Source organism: Aptenodytes patagonicus, unplaced genomic scaffold (assembly GCF_965638725.1).
Source record: "Aptenodytes patagonicus unplaced genomic scaffold, bAptPat1.pri.cur scaffold_116, whole genome shotgun sequence".
Lineage (NCBI taxonomy): Eukaryota > Metazoa > Chordata > Aves > Sphenisciformes > Spheniscidae > Aptenodytes > Aptenodytes patagonicus.
The window spans coordinates 24,311-41,739 of NW_027472060.1; the positions used below are offsets into that span (position 1 = coordinate 24,311).

At 47.5% G+C, this 17,429-nt stretch overlaps 1 protein-coding gene across 1 annotated transcript in view; it reads left to right on the plus strand.

Moving 5' to 3' along the window:
* LOC143173542 (protein ELYS-like) overlaps positions 1 to 17,429 on the plus strand; it is a 45,424-nt gene that overhangs the window by 4,733 nt on the left and 23,262 nt on the right. Inside the window, exon 2 of the mRNA XM_076363787.1 lies at positions 16,673 to 16,799. Within this exon, the coding sequence (XP_076219902.1) occupies positions 16,679 to 16,799 (121 nt within the window). The 5' untranslated portion in view covers positions 16,673 to 16,678. The remainder of the gene's footprint in view (positions 1 to 16,672; positions 16,800 to 17,429) is intronic.

Genomic DNA, 17,429 nt, shown 5'->3' on the forward strand with positions numbered 1-17,429 from the left:
TATGAAGAGGGTGCACTTGATCGTTTTTGAGAGAGAGGTCCCTCGTGATCTTGGTCAAGGAGTGCTGGAGAACGCCTGGCAAGGTTATAATGCTACTCTGCTGGCGTACGGTCAGACCGGCTGAGGGAAGAGCTATTCGATGATCGGGTACGGTGCAAACAGAGGCCTGGTGCCCGTTGTGTGCGAAGAGCTCTTCAAAGCCACCCGGAATCGGGCCAAGAACAAGCAGTACCAGGTGGGATTGGCACAAAGTGTCATTTACTTCCAAGATCTTTCCAGGTTGTACTTGAAAAGACTCAGTTAATTTCAAATCAGCGGAACCAGAAACTGTGGCTATATGGAGCAACTTACAGTACGAGCCGTAGTGGATCCTATAAAACAGTGTTGAATAAAAAGTTGATGTAGTACAGCTCGATTTACAGATAAACCCTAAAATGATAATTTGTCGCAGGTGTAGTTAATGGATCCCTAACATGAGAACCAAAAATGTTAGTTTTTAGTAGACCCCTTTTTTAACAACTGTTCAAACACTGATCTTCCTTTACCTCCCATAAAGTGAGCTGGTCTTTAATCTCCGTTATGCTTCCTAGCTTCACTCTTGCAGAGGGTATTCATGAGAAAGTCTTTCCAGCACCTCAGTAAAGAAAATCCATGCTTTCTTCTGCACGCCCTTATAGTGTTCAGAAGCTTTAGGGTGCCGTACCTCTCCTACACAGTAGGAGCGATGTTTTTAGCCTTGCAGTACAGCTTTTGTAGCTGCTAGATGCTCCCACTCCACCAGCATCCTTCTGCGCCTGTAGTCCAGTGGATTCTAGCACTGCTGTAAGCAGAAAGCTTCGCTCCCGTGCAGTAGTGCCTTCTGTCTACAAAAATGCCACCCTGATTACTGAAGGCTGCTTGTGATTTACTCCTGTGTTACTTCCCGTAAGAAAGAGCCCTTTGTTTTCCCTAACCAGCCTCCCCAGCTCTGTGCCAGCAGAAAGGATGCAGGGATGCCATTTGCGAACAGGTTTCTGTTTTCCTTTGGCATCATCCACTGTGCGCCCCTGTGATAAACACAGGAGTGAAAACTCATTCCTTCCCATCTCGCTCGCCATACCAACGTGGAAATGCAAAACCCTCTTTGAAGTCGAGGCACTGCTATTACAGACAGTTCTTGGACAGAGGGAAAAACTCATGTCCTGGATCTTTATTGTTCCTTTTAATCTTAGCCATAGCCTTACTGTTACGGAAGAGGTTTCTTTTTTAAGTTAGTGGGTTTATTGTTGCGAAGCTTAACGTTTGAGGCCAGTGCCTGCCAAGCAGCGAAGGCATGTTACAAATCTGCTAACCCAGGGCTTCCTCCCTCCTGGCCGCAGGAGCCCGGCCTGGTGCACCCCAGACCTGGGGGTGTCTCTGTCCCAGACCCGTGGATGTGGCTGCTGCTTTCCCGTTTGCAGGTCAGGCCAGCAGCGAGGCTGAGCGTGAACCACGCGCAGGCATGACAACAACATGGCTGGCTACGCAGGCTGCCAGAGGCGGGGCCATGCCTTTAACACCCCCCGCCTGGCACTATGGCAACTCACCGAAAGCCTCCTCTCCGGCTTGTTGCAACTTAAGCTCACGAGTGACAGCAGAGGCACGCTGTCACTCTGTAGGTTCCCACGCACACCCACGTTTGCAGAGCCCCAGAAGATCAGCACAGCCTCCGGCCCAGCTACCCTCTGTGCCCGGGCCCTGGGCTCCCTCCCTCACCTCTGGCTGAGTCTTTCCAGAGACGGGGTTTCCTCCTACTCGCTGGCTAGCCCACCCTGAAGTCTGCTAGCAATTTACACGTGCCCATGTGGCTAGGGGACAGCACAACCACCCTGCTCCCTCCCCTTGCTGGCACCTTGGACACATGTGCCCCGTGACTGTGGTCCCCAGTCCAGCTGCTGGCACTGAGACCCTCACCGCCCCACTTGCTGACACCACAGACAGACGGGCCCCGGTCACCCGTGACCTGACTTCGGCTGCTGACGCTTAACTCGCCCCATGACCTGTGGTCCCACCGGTTGCTGGCACTGGGACCCTCGTACCATCTGATCACCGCAACGTAGCAGATGCTCTCACGTTACACGTACCCTTACGCAGGTCATACACACGGCCACAGCTGTTGGTTCAGAAACCAGAAATACTGGCTTTTTCTTTCTATCTTAATAGCCTTGAAAATAAATACGGGTTGAACCACCCTGCCCAGCTGTCAAAAATTAACATTTGCCGTTCTTGAATTCTCTACAATGCTGCCTAGACGCTTAATACCTTAGTATCTAAGTAAAAGGATTTATTGAAACGCATCTCATGATGGAGTCTACCTAGGCAGCAGTAAGGATTATGCACGTAAGGGTAGGCTGACGAAATGCTGGAGAAGAAAGAGAGTTGTGATGAAACAGGATGGATCTGATAAATACCTGCATGCATTAAGCTTATGTAATGGCTTGGGAGGAAGGGAAGTTTTGATCCGTGCAACCTGCGTTATTTTTGCAGTGGGATGACAGTCCATTAAGTTTGTGGGGTTTTTTCAAAGGCGTTTTACCTTTGAGTTACTTCTTGTCTTTACAGATTGCTTGCAGTATGCTGGAAATTTATAACAAGCAGGTAACGAACTCGCTTTGTTTCAGTATTAATAAATCGTAGTTTTCTGTGTACATTTATTTCTTTTTTGCTTACTGTAATTTGAAAATCATCCTTTATGCTGTCTTCACGTGATCCTTCTGGGCATGTTGGCTGAAGTGTGTGGGTGCTGTCTGGACCTAACAGCATCTTTTTGCTGCTTGAGCTACCCGGCTGCTCTGCCGTACCGCTGGCTAAGTTGTTTCATCCCTTGTAGTACTTTTCCTCTTTCTCCTTTCTGTGTTTTGCTCCTTTTTGAAGAAAAAAGGGGTGAAGAAGAAAGTTAGCGGGTTTATTCACTTCTCCCCTCCCCCCCGCCCCCGCCCCCGTGTTCCTCTTCTTGTTTGTCTCCTGTGTCGGCAGACACAGGACTCATTACTAATTGAAAACGGGGAATCTGTTTCTCTTAAGCTGGGAGGGGATTTTGAAGGTGGTCTGTGTCTCAGAGGGTGGAGTTTTTAGCTTTCCTTCTAAGGTTTATACAGTTTGCCACTTGTTTGTGAACTCCTTTCCCCTGTACCTTGCTCCTCGCTGGTTTTGAGCCATGTGGCCAGTTTCAGACAAATTTGATGCAATGGGCGGGAGAGATGATAGGAAAAAAATGAATACTCAGGAGAACAAACTTCATTAGTTTTAGCAGCTCACGGAATAAGCTTTGTTAAACTCCTCATCCAATGACGGTAACAGAAGCAGAGGGAAACAGCGCCTGTATCCTGAATTGTGCAAGCGTCTTAAGTCTACACATGTGAGCTCTCCATGTAGATTAAGTTTACCTGGAAAGTGGGACTCTCTGGGAATGAGTTTCTGAACACGGTGAAGCCAGAGTAACTACCCCGTGCTCAGCCGCAGTCTATCTTAATTTTTGTTCTATCCTTACTAAGTGTCGCAATTTTTTTCTTATTTTAGTAAAAAATTTTGACTACCGATGTCTCTCCCCAGGTAACAGACTCACTCTCTAAAACCAGGAAGCCTGGCGGGCTCAAGATTAGAGAAGACCAGCAGCAAGGTTTTTATGTGGACGGTTTGAAGCTGGTGCCTTGTAGATAATTACGCACAGATCGAGAGGTTGGTGGAACAAGGGAAGAAGACGAGAACAACAGCTACGACTGCCATCAATGCCACCAGTGGTGAGCAGTCGGTCTCACACGGTCATCACCATCCAATTCAAACAGGTGTAGCGCGCAGGCACTGTTTCCACTGTTCAGTATAGCTGTTTAGCGCTCTTAATGAATTTAGTCCCGTTAGGTGCAGCATAAAACGAACTCGTGGAAGTTTATGCAGGCACAAAATCCAGGGTGGCTCTGATTTACCTAGACCCATCGTTGTTTATTGCCACCTCCGTGACAGCGAGCGGATGAGAGCAAGTTGGGTTTCCTCACCCTGGGCTGCAGGGTCAGCCTTGCCAGCCCACATTTTTGGCGCTCGCGCCCTGTCCACCACTGCTGCTCTCGGAGTGAGGCTCGCCAGAGGCAGAGGTGTCCTAAACCACTGCCTGCTTGCAGGTTGACTCCGTGTGTAAGATCCTTCACTTTCCGCAAATTTCTTTACTGAAAGAGTGGTGAAACATTGGAACAGGCTGCCCAGGGAAGTGGTGGAGTCACCATCCCTGGCCGTATTTCAAAGACGTGTAGATGAGGCGCTTAGGGACATGGTTTAGTGGGCCTGGTGGTGTTGGGTTGACGGTTGGACTCGATGATCTTAGAGGTCTTTTCCAACCTTAATGATTCTATGATCTATGATTCTATGATTCTCCATGTCCCAAATATTACAAGTGGTCTTTGAAAATCTCTCACTGGTGTCCAGAAACAACCTACGGTCACCGTTTGTCTCTGGTAGCTGCTGCTTGCCCGTTAGCGCTATGCAGAACTCCTGGGCTGGGTATAACAAGCGGCCCTATAGCGAGCAAGCTCATACAGCGCGGCGCAAGTGTGGGGCAGCCTGTGGCACAGACTTATCCCCGACCCGCGTCAGGGAGCGCTGCAGCGGGGCAGCTGCAAAGACATGAGGCCAGAGGGCCACGTGCGCCCGAATCCCACCGGGAAGGAAGTCGTGAGACCAGGATTGGCGTTACCAATACTGGTAACTCTCACAACCTATTTCCTCTGCGTTTCTGCAGAGCGTCGTTTTCTCTGTCTTACTTGATAATGTCTGAGCTATTGATTTGGCAATCTTTCCTGCTGTTGATACCGTATGTTAATGGATTTTTCTCGATGAAGCGATCACCAGTCAGTCAGTTACCAATCTGGTGGACTTGGCAGGAAGCGAAAGGCAAAAATCCTCAGGATCTGAAAGAGACAGACTGAAGGAAGGAACGCGTGTAAATCTAAGTCTAACCACGTTAGGCAGTGTCATCAGGTATTGTTTTTAAAATCCTTTCCTGTGAAGTAAAAAATACATTTTTTATATATATATATATATAAAAAAATACATATATATAAAAATATATTTTTTATATATATATTTTATCTATATAAAAACCCACCCACCTTTCCTCCATTCAGGATTCCTTGCTGTGTGGTTAATGAAATTACTTAAATGAATGAAGCCTGGGATGTACGTAGGCACGAATATACTGAAGCGTGTACATACGCACGAATATACTGAAGTATCTAATCCGGTAGCTTTTTTTTCGATTTAGATTTATTTAGAAATGAATGTAAATTTGATTTTGATAGTTACGCTTATATCGTTCACATCGGTTCACTTTATTTTCCCTTAGTGCTCTGGCTGAGGTTGCTACAGGAAAGAAAGTGCTGCATATCCCACACAGGGGCTCGGTCCTGACGAAACTCCTGCGGTCTGCTCTGGGGGGAAAGAGCAGGACCATCATGGTCAATGGGTTCTTGAATTTATAACCCAGTTTACCTGTTGAAATAGAATTGCATGGCTCTGACATGGGTGGAAGTGGGTGTAGTTTAAAAGTGAAGATTGCTTTCTATGCAACATAAAGGTGAGAACCCTTCTGCTGGCCAAAAGTTTCTTGCCCCTACTAAACGCGTTACTCAAATGGAGGGCACTTCTCTTTTCGGAACAGACAGGTGGCTGGCACAAAATCTCTCTCTCTCCCCCCCCCGTTAGAGATAGAAACCCCATTTCTTCTGAAAGAGTTTTCTGCGTATTTGTAAAAATTTATCTAGATATAGGTAAATGTAGCTCTGAAACTCATAAGCACCTGTTTTATATAAAAGCCATGTTCTTTACATGAAACTAGGCAGTATTACGAAACAACTATTGTTTTTCCTGCATTCTGAGAGTATTGTTTGTGCTGTGCACCAGATGTTGCATTCCTCAAGAAGATGAAACTCCCATAGGTTCTTCTTTGTCTCAGCTGAATTAGCGGTATACTCCAGCATCTCTGAAGAGGTATTTTTTCAAAGACAGTGCAATTAAGTGAAAGATGGAAGAATATGAGTAGAAAATGTGCCCACGTGGAAATGTCGACTGGAAATGCCGGTATTCTTAAAACAGCTTACCTGGGTTTCTTCACGTGCTGACTTCCGTAATTCATCGAGGAGGTTTTGAACGAATTTAAGGACAGACTCTTCAACTGTTACTCGTACAAATACCATCAAAGCGTCTTTGGGAGGTTTTTTTGCGTTGATGCTAGCGTAAGCCAGCGTTACCAGGATTCAAGCGCCTTCAGTATTAATTTTTGCAACAACTACCTGTATCTTCTCATCTTTCTTTCTGTCTTTTTTTCTTTCTCGTTTCTTGCAAAAGTGTTAAAAAGAGTTAATTTCTAGCCAGATTGCTAAGACACTAGGGTTCTCCCTTTATGTTTAAGGACTTAATGGCCTATTTTTCCGTGTTAATCCTTATCTGATTTTTGGTAGCGTTTAAAGGTGTTTGGAAAAACCTCCTTCAAAATCTAATGTCAGTTAATACTTTTCATAGGCTTACAGATTGCGGCCGTGAGTCCAGCAGACACCTGCTACGAAGAAACTTTGTCAACCTTAGGCTACGCTGACAGGTACACTTTCATAATTTGTCCCTCTCCGGTCTTGGTGCAAATTGCAGTCAGGTGCTGGGCAAAGTGACAAAAGATACCAGTTCAAAGTGACTGACGGCTCGGGATGAAGACAGAGTGAATCTGTCAATGAGCAAGGGCAGCACGCATATCGAGAGCTTATTCTTTATTCTTGTTAGCAAACGGCATATATTTTTCCAACTAAATTGTATGACAGAGGTAACGATTCTTCCTGAGAATTCTGGCTCGCTCTCATACGTGTGACTTACTTAATTCAGCTTCTTTCCTTCCCTTTCTCTCCCAGTAATGCAGCACCTCTAAAACTAAGCTGTAGTTTGGGGTCCCCCGGACCAAACGTGGTTGAAACGTAGAGCGTACAGGTGATCCCTGCTGCCAGGCGTTTGTCGTCTCTGCTTCCCAGTCCCAGATCCCAGCCATAGTGCCACACAGAGCTATTCCTTCCTGCCCAGGAGCAGCTTGCTTCCCGGCCACTTTCCCAGTCCGTCGGCTCCTTCTGGAGGAGAAGGTTCCCTCCCTCCTTCCCTTTGCTCTCCTCCTGCCCTTTCTGGGGCTCAGGACTGAAAACCGCTCTCTTTGCAGTCCGTTCAGGGAGGCTTTCGCTGGGACTCCAGCACTAATTCCTCCTTATTCCAGCTCCCGTAAAAAGAGGTCAGGCGCTCACACGTCAGTTATGGCAAAGCGGGTCATGGCTCAGTGACCTTGTAGCCGCAGCAGCCTGGCTGTTAGCGGGTGTCAGGAGCGGAAGATCTAATGTTTCCGGCCCCAGTTCAGTCCCGCAAAGAGCGGAGTTGCTTTCACGTGCCGACGAACGCAGACCAACAAACTCCCCACGCCTGAGCCAGCTCCATGCAGGGGCGGCTGGAGTTGTCTCTTCAGTGGATTTGTCTGCCTACCTGGCGTACCCGCAGTTACAGTGGATGAGCTCTGGTTTTAAGGCCCCACATACCAGAGGCCCAACAGCTATGGCTACATTGCTGCAAGTTAGGCTTAGCTGGAGAAGAGGAGGATGTTCCTGGGCTGGCAGGGGGTAAAACCAAACCAGGCTGTGATTGCTGTGGTTGCTGGTAGCAGTACAAGAGAGGGCATCGGATGCTTCCACCCGAGGAGCAAAGTGGCCGCGAGACTTTTTCACTTGTGAAGTTCCGGAGCTACATGGGATATTTCTGAACAGGGAAAAGAACAAAAGAAGGAGGGGGCGGGGGGGGGGGGGGAGAAAAAAAGTCATGTTCGACAGGAAATCTTGCTGTTTGCTGGGATTGTCTGGGTAACAGCTTCTTTTTTGTCTTTTGTGTATTTTCATATTGAAAAGGACAAAAAAGGTCAGGAACAAAGCAGTGGCAAACGCAAGTCCCAGTGAGCAGCTTATAAGCGAACTTGAAGGCTGAAAATAACAGAGTGTTGCCCAGACTGGCTGGGCTCGGGAGCACAGGGCGACCAATAGCCGATGAAACACGTACGTATTTCAGCATGAATATAGCTACAAAGAGCAAGTAGATTTTGACTTCCCAAAACGTTGTCAGGAGGCATTTTTGGTAATCTGTAACGTTGAAGAAGTATGGTGGGAATGCAGCTGAGGTAGGTCCGCAGGTGAATTTCTGACAAAGTGGGTGGCAGAGACCATTTTGAACAATCTCTGAGTTAAACCTTGTAGTTACCCTGTTTGTGTACGGCGATACGCACGGGAACGTAAGATTTCCATTTCCATTTCTCATGCAGCCTCTCGTATCAGAGGCGTTTTACAAAATATTAACGCCGGTATGCCCATTTCAAGTATTTCAGAATACTTGGGAGGGAGAGAGGAGACCTGCATTGCTCCTGCTCAGCCCTGACACACGTGCAGGAGCACACGCCTTGTTGTGCCACCCCACCCCTGTCTGGATTAGGACTCCATCTGACCCTGAGAGGAGGCACGTGAGAACCAAGGCCTCCAGGAGCCTTGTCCCGGGTGGGCACTCCCCGAAGGTGGATGCTCTCCCCTTACCGCCCGCTGGCCAGCTCGTGCTCTGCTTTATTAAGGCAGCCTAACAGCACTGCTGTGTTTCTGCCTGTCGATATGGGAGTAGTACTTACTAGTCTGTGACTTGGGATTTTTTCCACAGGCTTTTTTTTCTCCCCAGACACATTGCTTTTAAAAACTTAAAAAGAAAAAAAACCCAAACCTCTGCCTTTGAGAAATGGTCCCTATACTCGTTTGCAGCACTGGCATGGGCACATCCAGTTGCTCAAAGTCAGTTCCCTTGTCAAGTGTTGATGGTTTGCTCAAGGCAAAAGCCCCAAACAAGTGTAAGCAAGGATATTGCAGGCAGGAGTGAAAAATGTTTCAACTTTAAAAGTAAGGAATGCTCTAACAGGACAAGAGCGGGCAAACATCAGAGCTGAAGAAAGAGGTGGAAGCGGTTGCAGTTGGCAAGTATTTGCAAATCCCTTTAAAGAGGATTGACCTGGGTTGGTTCCTGTGCACGCTCTGGCCACAGTATTTTATTGATCACCTTCTGGTTAGAAGAGGACAAGGAAGAGCGCGGCTTTCATTTCCAGTTTGGGATGCTGACAGCAGCAGCAGCAAACATCTCGGCTGTTTGGCAGCAGGGTGGGTTTATGTCCCCGCGTGCCACACGGTCCCTAGGAGGTTCAGCTAGGAAGGGCTTGCTCTGCAAGAGGCCAGACCACCTCCCAGCGCGCGGCTCCCTCGCTGCTGGTCCTCGTCTCTCATGGCGTTTGCTCTTTTACACGTCGATACCCTGGTTAAAGCTGTCTCTCTGTTCACAAGAGGTGCGGTTTTTGCTGGCTGATGCGGAGTCCGCAGGCGACGTGGGAGTCCCGGCTGGAGGAAGCCCGGAAGGAGTGGGAGCAGCAGTACGGCGCCGCGGCTCAGGCGAGTTTCCCAGTAACGGGCGTCGCGGCCAGACACCTTAACCTCTGGCCTTCTACATCTGATGTTTTCCCCTTCTTGTCATCTTTAAGACTCATTACTCACACACCTCTCTGCCAGCAATGCCCCGACAAGACCCTCCAGGGGCTTTTAAGCTTGGGTAAACTGGCAATAACGTAGCCCTTGGTTAAGGGTCCACAATAGAATATCAAAGCTCTCATGGGTTCAGATGACAGAATATCCTGTCTACTTCTAACTACGTTAGAGTTTCTTGTTTTCACTTTGTTTTTATAAGAAATTCTTACAGAAATAAAAGATGCCAGTGAAGGCACCGAGCCACGTCAAAGCAGCTCAGACTTGTGTCGTTTCAAAGTCCTTGACAGGGAGAACCAAAGATTTTCACTCTAAAACCAGCCATGAGATAAACACCCCAGATCTTGGGGCAGGCGTGTTCTTTCTTCTTTTTTAAAAAAAAAAAACAAAACCAAACAAACCTGCTTTTAATTTTGGGCACGTTGCTGGAAGTAACCAATGTTAAACAGGACTTACTTAGCCAGACAGAAGCATTTCAGGAGGAGGCTGTGGTGTGTAAGAGCCAAGGAGCGCATGACGGGCTGCCCTGGGAAAGGAGGGGTCTGATGGCGACTTGATTAGTAAACCATTCAAGGCACACCTTCACTGAAAGGCCATACGCTGCTCCCCTCCCAGCTGCTCTTCGCAAACCATTTCCTTGCTTCAACACGGGTAACTGCCAGACAGAGGAGGCGGGAAATTCGCTACCTGCGTAGAGCGGCGACCGCGGGAAGAGGGCTGGGCTTAACGGGGAGAGCACAGCTTTAGAGGAATCCAGCGCGTTTTGTGGGGGTCTCTTGATGTCTGCATGAAGCATGCATCACGCAGCAAAGTTGCTGACTTAACCAAAAGTGCTTGATTTCTTCCTTAATGATCCGTGACTCCAGGTCTGGAGCTTCTGCCAAGAGAAAGCAGCGTGGTGTCGGTCTTCCGGGTCTAATAATTGCTTCCTGATCACGTTTGGTAAAATGCTGGGAAATTTAGGGACTTAATTCTGTCGGGAATGCTGAACCCCGTTTGGGGTGTATGGCTAAAGGTGGTAGTTCAAGTGCCGCCTTAGGCGCATCGGTCTGGACGATCGTATCAGCCTTGGCTGGCAGCTGTCACGTGCGCTTGGGCACACAGTACTGTATCCTGTTCTGCTGAGGACAGCTCCTCATTCACTTACCGCATCAACTCGTTCTCCTGCGTTGATTTGCCTGGGGTTTGCTTTTTTAAGACAGTGAGATGAGCTTAATCAGGCTTCTATTAATTTTGTGTCTTCTACCTAGTGAGCTGTCGGATATAGCTTTAGAGAAACAATGGTGAGAAGCCTTTGCTGGTGTGGTATTGTTTTACTTGTGTGGTGGAGAGAATGCTTAAATTGGTAGGAGAGAGTCGCCAAAAACCTGGGCCTGTCGCCTGCGTTGCAAGCGCTTTTGCAGTTCAGCTTGTCAGGCTGCTGTTTGTAAAAGCATGTTTCAGAACTAGATACCCAAAAGCCGTCGGGACATGGTCCTGGGCAGCCTGCTCGAGGTGACCCTGCTTGAGCAGGGGGGTTGGACCAGATGACCTCCAGTGATTCTGGAAGGCCTTTCTCTTCATTGTGATTCCGTGATTCTGGAATTTGTGCTGGCAGCGGCAAGCGGTGTGATGGCAGACCGGTGTGGTATGCTGGAAATGTCTTGCTAACTCCCGTCTCCCTCTATTAGGGAGGCTGCGTGTGCGTTCTGTACTGGGACACTTAGCACCTACGTCTGCCTGTCCAGGTACGCCAAGCAATGTAAAAAAGAGCATAATTTCAGAACTGACTGTAGGAACTTTTGCTAGCTTAGCCACCACGTTAGACCGGGACCGCAAGTCTTGACTGAAAGTATAGTCGTGTTAGAGAATGGCCGTAGGAGGTAGCTGGGGAAACTGGCTCTAGCGTCAAGTTCTGATCTGTGTTGGGTCTGTTTGTGTTTCCATTGAAAGGGAAATCAAATCTATGGTCTGCATCAGATACAGGATCTCAGCTGTTGGGGGCTGTTGGGATAGAGAGCTGAAATTCTTTCTTCTTCTCACCTTCTGCTGTAGGTTCGTGCTTCTCGGAGAGCTTGTGGAGCACCCGCGCAAACTCTGCAAGACAATCTGTAGGCTGCACTTGAGTGAGAAAAGCCTGGTTGTAGAATTCTGAGACAGACCGTCTCTGTTGTGCCAGTGGCTTTTTAGACTCCAGCTTAGGTTTTGGATTAAATGTAGGGTTTTTGCCTAAAGCATCGGGGGGAGGTTTTCTGCCGAAGCGGGAAAGAAAGGAAGGACCCAGGGGTACTCACGCAATCACCTGCTAACTCGCTCGCTACATCCTCCTTCTGCAGGAGTAAGCTATGGCAAAGTGCTAATTCACTGAACCTGACTACTAAGGTGCAGAAAGTGTCTTTTCCACCTACTGCTCCTCCAGTGCTTGTGAGTGTTCCTGTGTTTCTGGGGAAGATGTCATTGAACCAGTCATTTATAATAATTCAAAACACCCTGTAACTGTCATCTTCACCTGTTATTCAACAAAGGGGATGCCGTTTTCCTCAAAAGAACTTAGCTTTTCTTCCATTTCTGCTGCTTCTTCTTTGGCTTCTTCCCGCTCTTTGTCCTGTTTCCTTAGAAAGTGTGATCTGAAGAGTGTCACGCAATGTTGTCTGTCCTCTGATCACCAAGTAACACTTCCCTGAAATCACTTTAGCTTCCACATCTGGCTGAATGAAAGAATGACGCCTGTCAGCTGCAGCTTAGTGAGTCTCTACGTGCAAGAGGGCGTTCAAAGTTGACTGACCGTGTCTTGGGCAGCGTCCTTTCTAAAAGCAAAGGGGCTTTAGCTCTCCTTGCAAAGCGAGTGTGTAGTTTCACAGGTGTATGAGCTAGCATAACGGCTTACTGCCACAAAACGGAGACGGACGAATTCCCTCTCCTTCTTCCCAAGGCATTGTCCTGCCTCCTTCCTTGTGCCAACTTTTATGCTTGCTAGTTCTCTCTGCGAGCCAGTTTAACTCTCTAAGCTGGTGGAAAACGATCTACTTTTCCGGGTTAGTTTCCTGCCTGCTTAGGGAGCTAACTTGGCTCATGAAGTGCTCTAAAAAGCGTTCAAGTCGGTGCAAGGTAAGCCACAGGAATACAGTAGTAGAACAAAGGAGCAGAGGGAGAGATGGGAGGCGGCAGCAAGGCCTCTCTTTTGGTGGCAGGGAAGTCAACGTGTTTTGTGAAATCATACCTTCAGCTGCGACTGACCACATTTCTAGCTTTTCCTTCAGTGAGCCTATGACACTGTTGGCCTTTGAAACTGATTTTCGTGTACTACCGTCATGGCTGTACGTGATTCTGCTTGAATGTGTAATTTCTCAATTTTTTTTTTTTCCCTGGAGCTTTTTAATCCAAAAGTCAATCATCAGTCTACGAGCGGTGGCATGTTCCTTTCTTTGGAAATGGTTCACGATGTTTGGAAGTCATAAGCACCTAGGGTAAAGAAGAATGGTCATTTTGGCAAGTTGTACACAGACCACTTTGGTATAGGATACAGCTGGGAGGTTGGATTCTGGTTTACCCCTCAACATGGAGTAAGCCTGTGGCGCTTTAGACTAATCTGATGTCTAAGAGACAGGAATAGGAATGTGGTTGCAGTCATTGTTTTCAAAGAGAGCAGAAAAGCCGTTAGTGTTGGATAGATCTCTTAAAGGAGAGGCTTCATGCCTTTAACCTATCGCCATCTAACTATTTTCCCACTGTTTTGATTTCCCACTCATCCTTGGTTTAACTTAGCAGAATGATGCAAGTCAGACATCCTAAGAACCAGATTGCTATATGTATATCTCTATTGTTCATAATTTGTCATGGATTTTACCTTCCCGGCTCCCTATTGCCAAGCCAGGTGTCCAGAGAAAAAATGTTTAAAACGCCCGTTGGCTTACTAGCTTCGGAAGCCTGGGCGTGCCTGATGCTCCAGCTTTTATACTTTCACACGCTTTTATACGCAGTTAATAACTGCAGCATGATTAAATGTAAAGTGACGTGAATGGTCCAGGTGTTGGAGTGTTACTTATTTGATGGTTCTTAGCGGTGGTATTGGACTGATAAGCACATTTGACGTGCACTGTAGACGGGACTACGCTGTGTCAAGGTGCGAGCTGTGTTCAGGAGTAAACCAGAATCCGCCAGAGAAGAATTCTTTCTGCTTTGGTGGGGAGTTTGGGGTGGTGAGTGGTTTGGTTTTAAACTCAAATCTCCCCAGTAGAGTTTGATTTCCAATTTGGCCACACAAAGTTCTGTGCTCCTGGCCTGTTGAGGTAGGCAGTGGCAAAGGCAGGGTGACTCGGGGTGACTCCTGGGGAGCATGCGGATGAGAAGTTTCCGGGAATGCTATGACCTGCCCTACGGGAAGATACTTGTTCACTCTTTTTCTTAAAACTCTCTTGCTTCTACTGTAATATATTACAGTAGCACTCATGAAGTACTTACCACACAGACTTGTTTTTCAGACATCTCCGTGCTTATTTACAAAAAAGGTTCATTTGTTTTTAATTCACTGCAATCATAGGTGCTCTTTGTGGAATTTTGTGCTGTTGCCTAAAATTCCTTCATGTACGTTGTCATAGTCAGTGTTCTCCCTTAAAGCCGGACTGATGAACCGAATATTTGAAAGTAGGCTACTTTGGCGGGGGCGGGGAGGGGGCGTTAATTGTTCAGTGTTTTCATTGACGATCTGGATGATGGGGCAGAGTGTACCCGCAGCAAGCTGGCTGATGATAGGAAACCGGGAAGAGTGGCGGTACACCAGTGGGTCGTGCTGCCATCCAGAGGGGCTTCGGCAGGCTGGAGAAACGGGCTGACGGGAGCCTCGTGCAGTTCAACAAGGGGAAGTGCAAAGTCCTGCACCTGGGGAAGAACAAGCCCATGCACCAGTATATGCCGGGGGCTGCCCAGCTGGAAAGCAGCTTGGCAGAAAAGCCCCTGGGCGTCCTGGTGGACACCAAGTTGACCGTGAGGCAGCAACGTGCCCTTGCGGCAAAGGCGGCTGACGGTATCCCGGGCTGCCTGAGGAGGAGCGTTGCCAGCAGGTGGAGGGAGGTGACCCTTCCTCCCGTCAGCACTGGTGAGGCCACACCTGAAGTGCTGTGTCCAGGCCTGGGCTCCCCAGTCTCACAAGAGAGAGATGGAGGTCCTGGAGAGGGCCCAGCGAAGGGCTACAAAGATGGTTAGAGGGGACTGGAGCATCTCTCCTGTGATGAAAGGCTGGGAGAGCTGGGACTATTCAGCCTGGAGAAGAGGAGGCTCAGGGCGGATCTCATCAATGCATCTAAATACCCGAAGGGAGGGGGTAAAGAAGACGGAGCCAAGTACTTTCCAGGGGTGCCCAGTGACAGGACCAGAGGCAATGGGCACAAGCGGAAACATTTAAAAGACGCTCTTCACCAACCCGATAGATCTGTATTAGTATTTGGTACTAAGGGTTACTCGTAAAACATATTCATTGAAGCATTCCAACTAAGCTAAGCCAGCATGCTGGTCAAATTGTGGGGCTTTTTACTCTCTGGAGCCCCTAGAGGCAGTGCAAAAGTTCGTCCCGCTGTCGCTTTGAAATGATGACAAGTACCAAAAAGCAAACCCAGCAAAACTACTGCAAAGAAGTTGTCCCGCTTGGAACTTGACCTGTGCCAGCTGTGGCTGCTGGCAGTGGTCAGGCTGGCCGGCTGCAGCCGCGTCCTGCAATACTGGCTTTGCCATCGGCAACAGTTTTTTCCAAATGTTGACTTGTGCTTAGCGCGGACCCTGACTTACTCTTCCTGCGTTTCACGCGCTCGTTGTTTCCATGCTGGCAGAAGTTACTGAACAGAGTCTCAAATGGAGTGCTTGTGACTTGAAGTACAGCAGATCCCAATGCCAATTCCAATTAGTGCACGCTGGAAGAAACAATCATAAAACTTTCTTTGCAGGAGAACATGTATGGTACAGTTAATGCAGTAGGCTTTGTGTGCACATTGAAGTGGCTGGCTGTACTGGTTTGTAGCACAGGGTAAGGGTTCTGTTTGATGCCTGAGCTGGTCGGCATGCCTAACACCCAGGAACAGCGAACTACGTCTACTATCTTCCTTTTGAGGCTTCATGACGAAAGCGGTGCTGTTTGAACAAGATAATTAAATCTGTCTTGTCTTCCAGAGGCTTTTTCAATAACCCACAGAACTTGCAAAACACTGCTACTTAAAGTGGTTTGTATTTCCATGCGTATGGAATATCTCTTATTTAGCCACCTCTTTAGTCTTGCAAATCACTTCAGCTTTTAAGTTTTTCCACAAAAAGCATCTCTCTTGACATGCTGAAAGGTGACCTCTTTGTGGAGCACCTACAGAAGTGTGGAAACTGGCTGAAAGGCCTAGAAATTTTTGCAGAAGACTGCAGAGATGTGATAAGGACAGGCAATAGGAAGGAAAGGACTGGAGTAAGGAATAGGAGGGTTTAAGTATAGAAGAAAATCAGTGTTTTAAAGTGCTTGTGTGGTGTTTACGTCATAAGTGTGTGGAAAACTACTCTCTGCTTGATGAGCTGTGAAAGTCTGTATTGCTTGTAACGTGAACATCTCAAGAGTACATTTTCTGGAAGAATTTGAGAATGCAGGTAGTTAAGAACTCGGTATTCCTTAATGTGCAAAATAAACACGCAAAAAGCGGACAAGACGTAAATGATGCGTGAAATCTGCTAGAAGACAATTGACAATAAATAATGAAGTATAAAATCAAGGGAAAGCACAAATGGAGACTTATACCTGTTGCCGAGAAGCTTTTTAAAATACGGTTTTTCTCAGATCGCCTCTTACTAACCTATGTGAGTCGACTTGAACACAGTCTATTGGTTTTTTTTTCCCCTGTTATTTGTCTTGTCGATACCTCTGCATCACTTCTTGTTGGTGATCTCATAGGCATCAGAAAAGCCAAGGATTCTCCTTTTGCTCTGCTGTGAGATCAAAAACCGTCCTGAGTGCCACTTTTTTAAGGAAAAGAGCTACAGGAGATGGATAGGAGATTATTCACTGCAGACTGATGGAACGTCTGTCAATCTCAGAAATACTTGTGGCTGGCAGGAGTCTATTTTTGCATTTGTTTCCTTACTTACAGTGAAGAATGCGAGACCTAACGGCGCAGGTAACGAGCAGTCTGCTGCGGTTTCCAGAGGGGACTATTCAGGCACTTGGGGAAGATGAGATAAGCCTCGACTCTGTGCTGCGCGGGAAGTTTTCTGGAGGTGAGCATTTTCCTTTAACTTCGGTCTTGGTATGAAGTTGTTATTGCCCGGAGGTTACCTGAAGCATAGGGTCATAGTATCAGCTGTGTCCGGGTGGTGCTGTTAAGATGCATCAGGTATCGAGAGAACAAAAAGGATGTTTTAACTATTAAAAATGCTAAAATTAAAACGTTAGTAGAGTTAAACTTTGACATTACAACCACCCGCACCAATCTTGTGCTATGAAAATAGTTTACTTAAACATGCTGAGTCAGTGAGCCCTCCTCAATTTCTAAAGAAACAAAAGGCAGTTTTCAAAAAGGTAAAAGCGTTGCTTTGGGCCCTATTTATTTGCACCAGCTCAAGCTCTGTGACCGTCATGCCATCGCACGCAGGAATAGTTCTTCTACAGTGTTACAGAGGCAACCCCCCCTGGTTTTTCCTTTTGAGTCTGACTAAAAACAGAAGGAAGAGGATAGCACTGTTAAGCGCTGCAGCCATATTTCCAAAGTATTTGACAGGATGCAGATGAGTACCCAGTGAGAGTTGCTGAAGGTGGCTAAGCAGGTTAGGGAGTTGACTTTCTGGGTGACCTGAAAGTAGAGCTGGGTGCCTACCGGGATGTCTAGGCTTCTGTTGAGACCAGGTAGA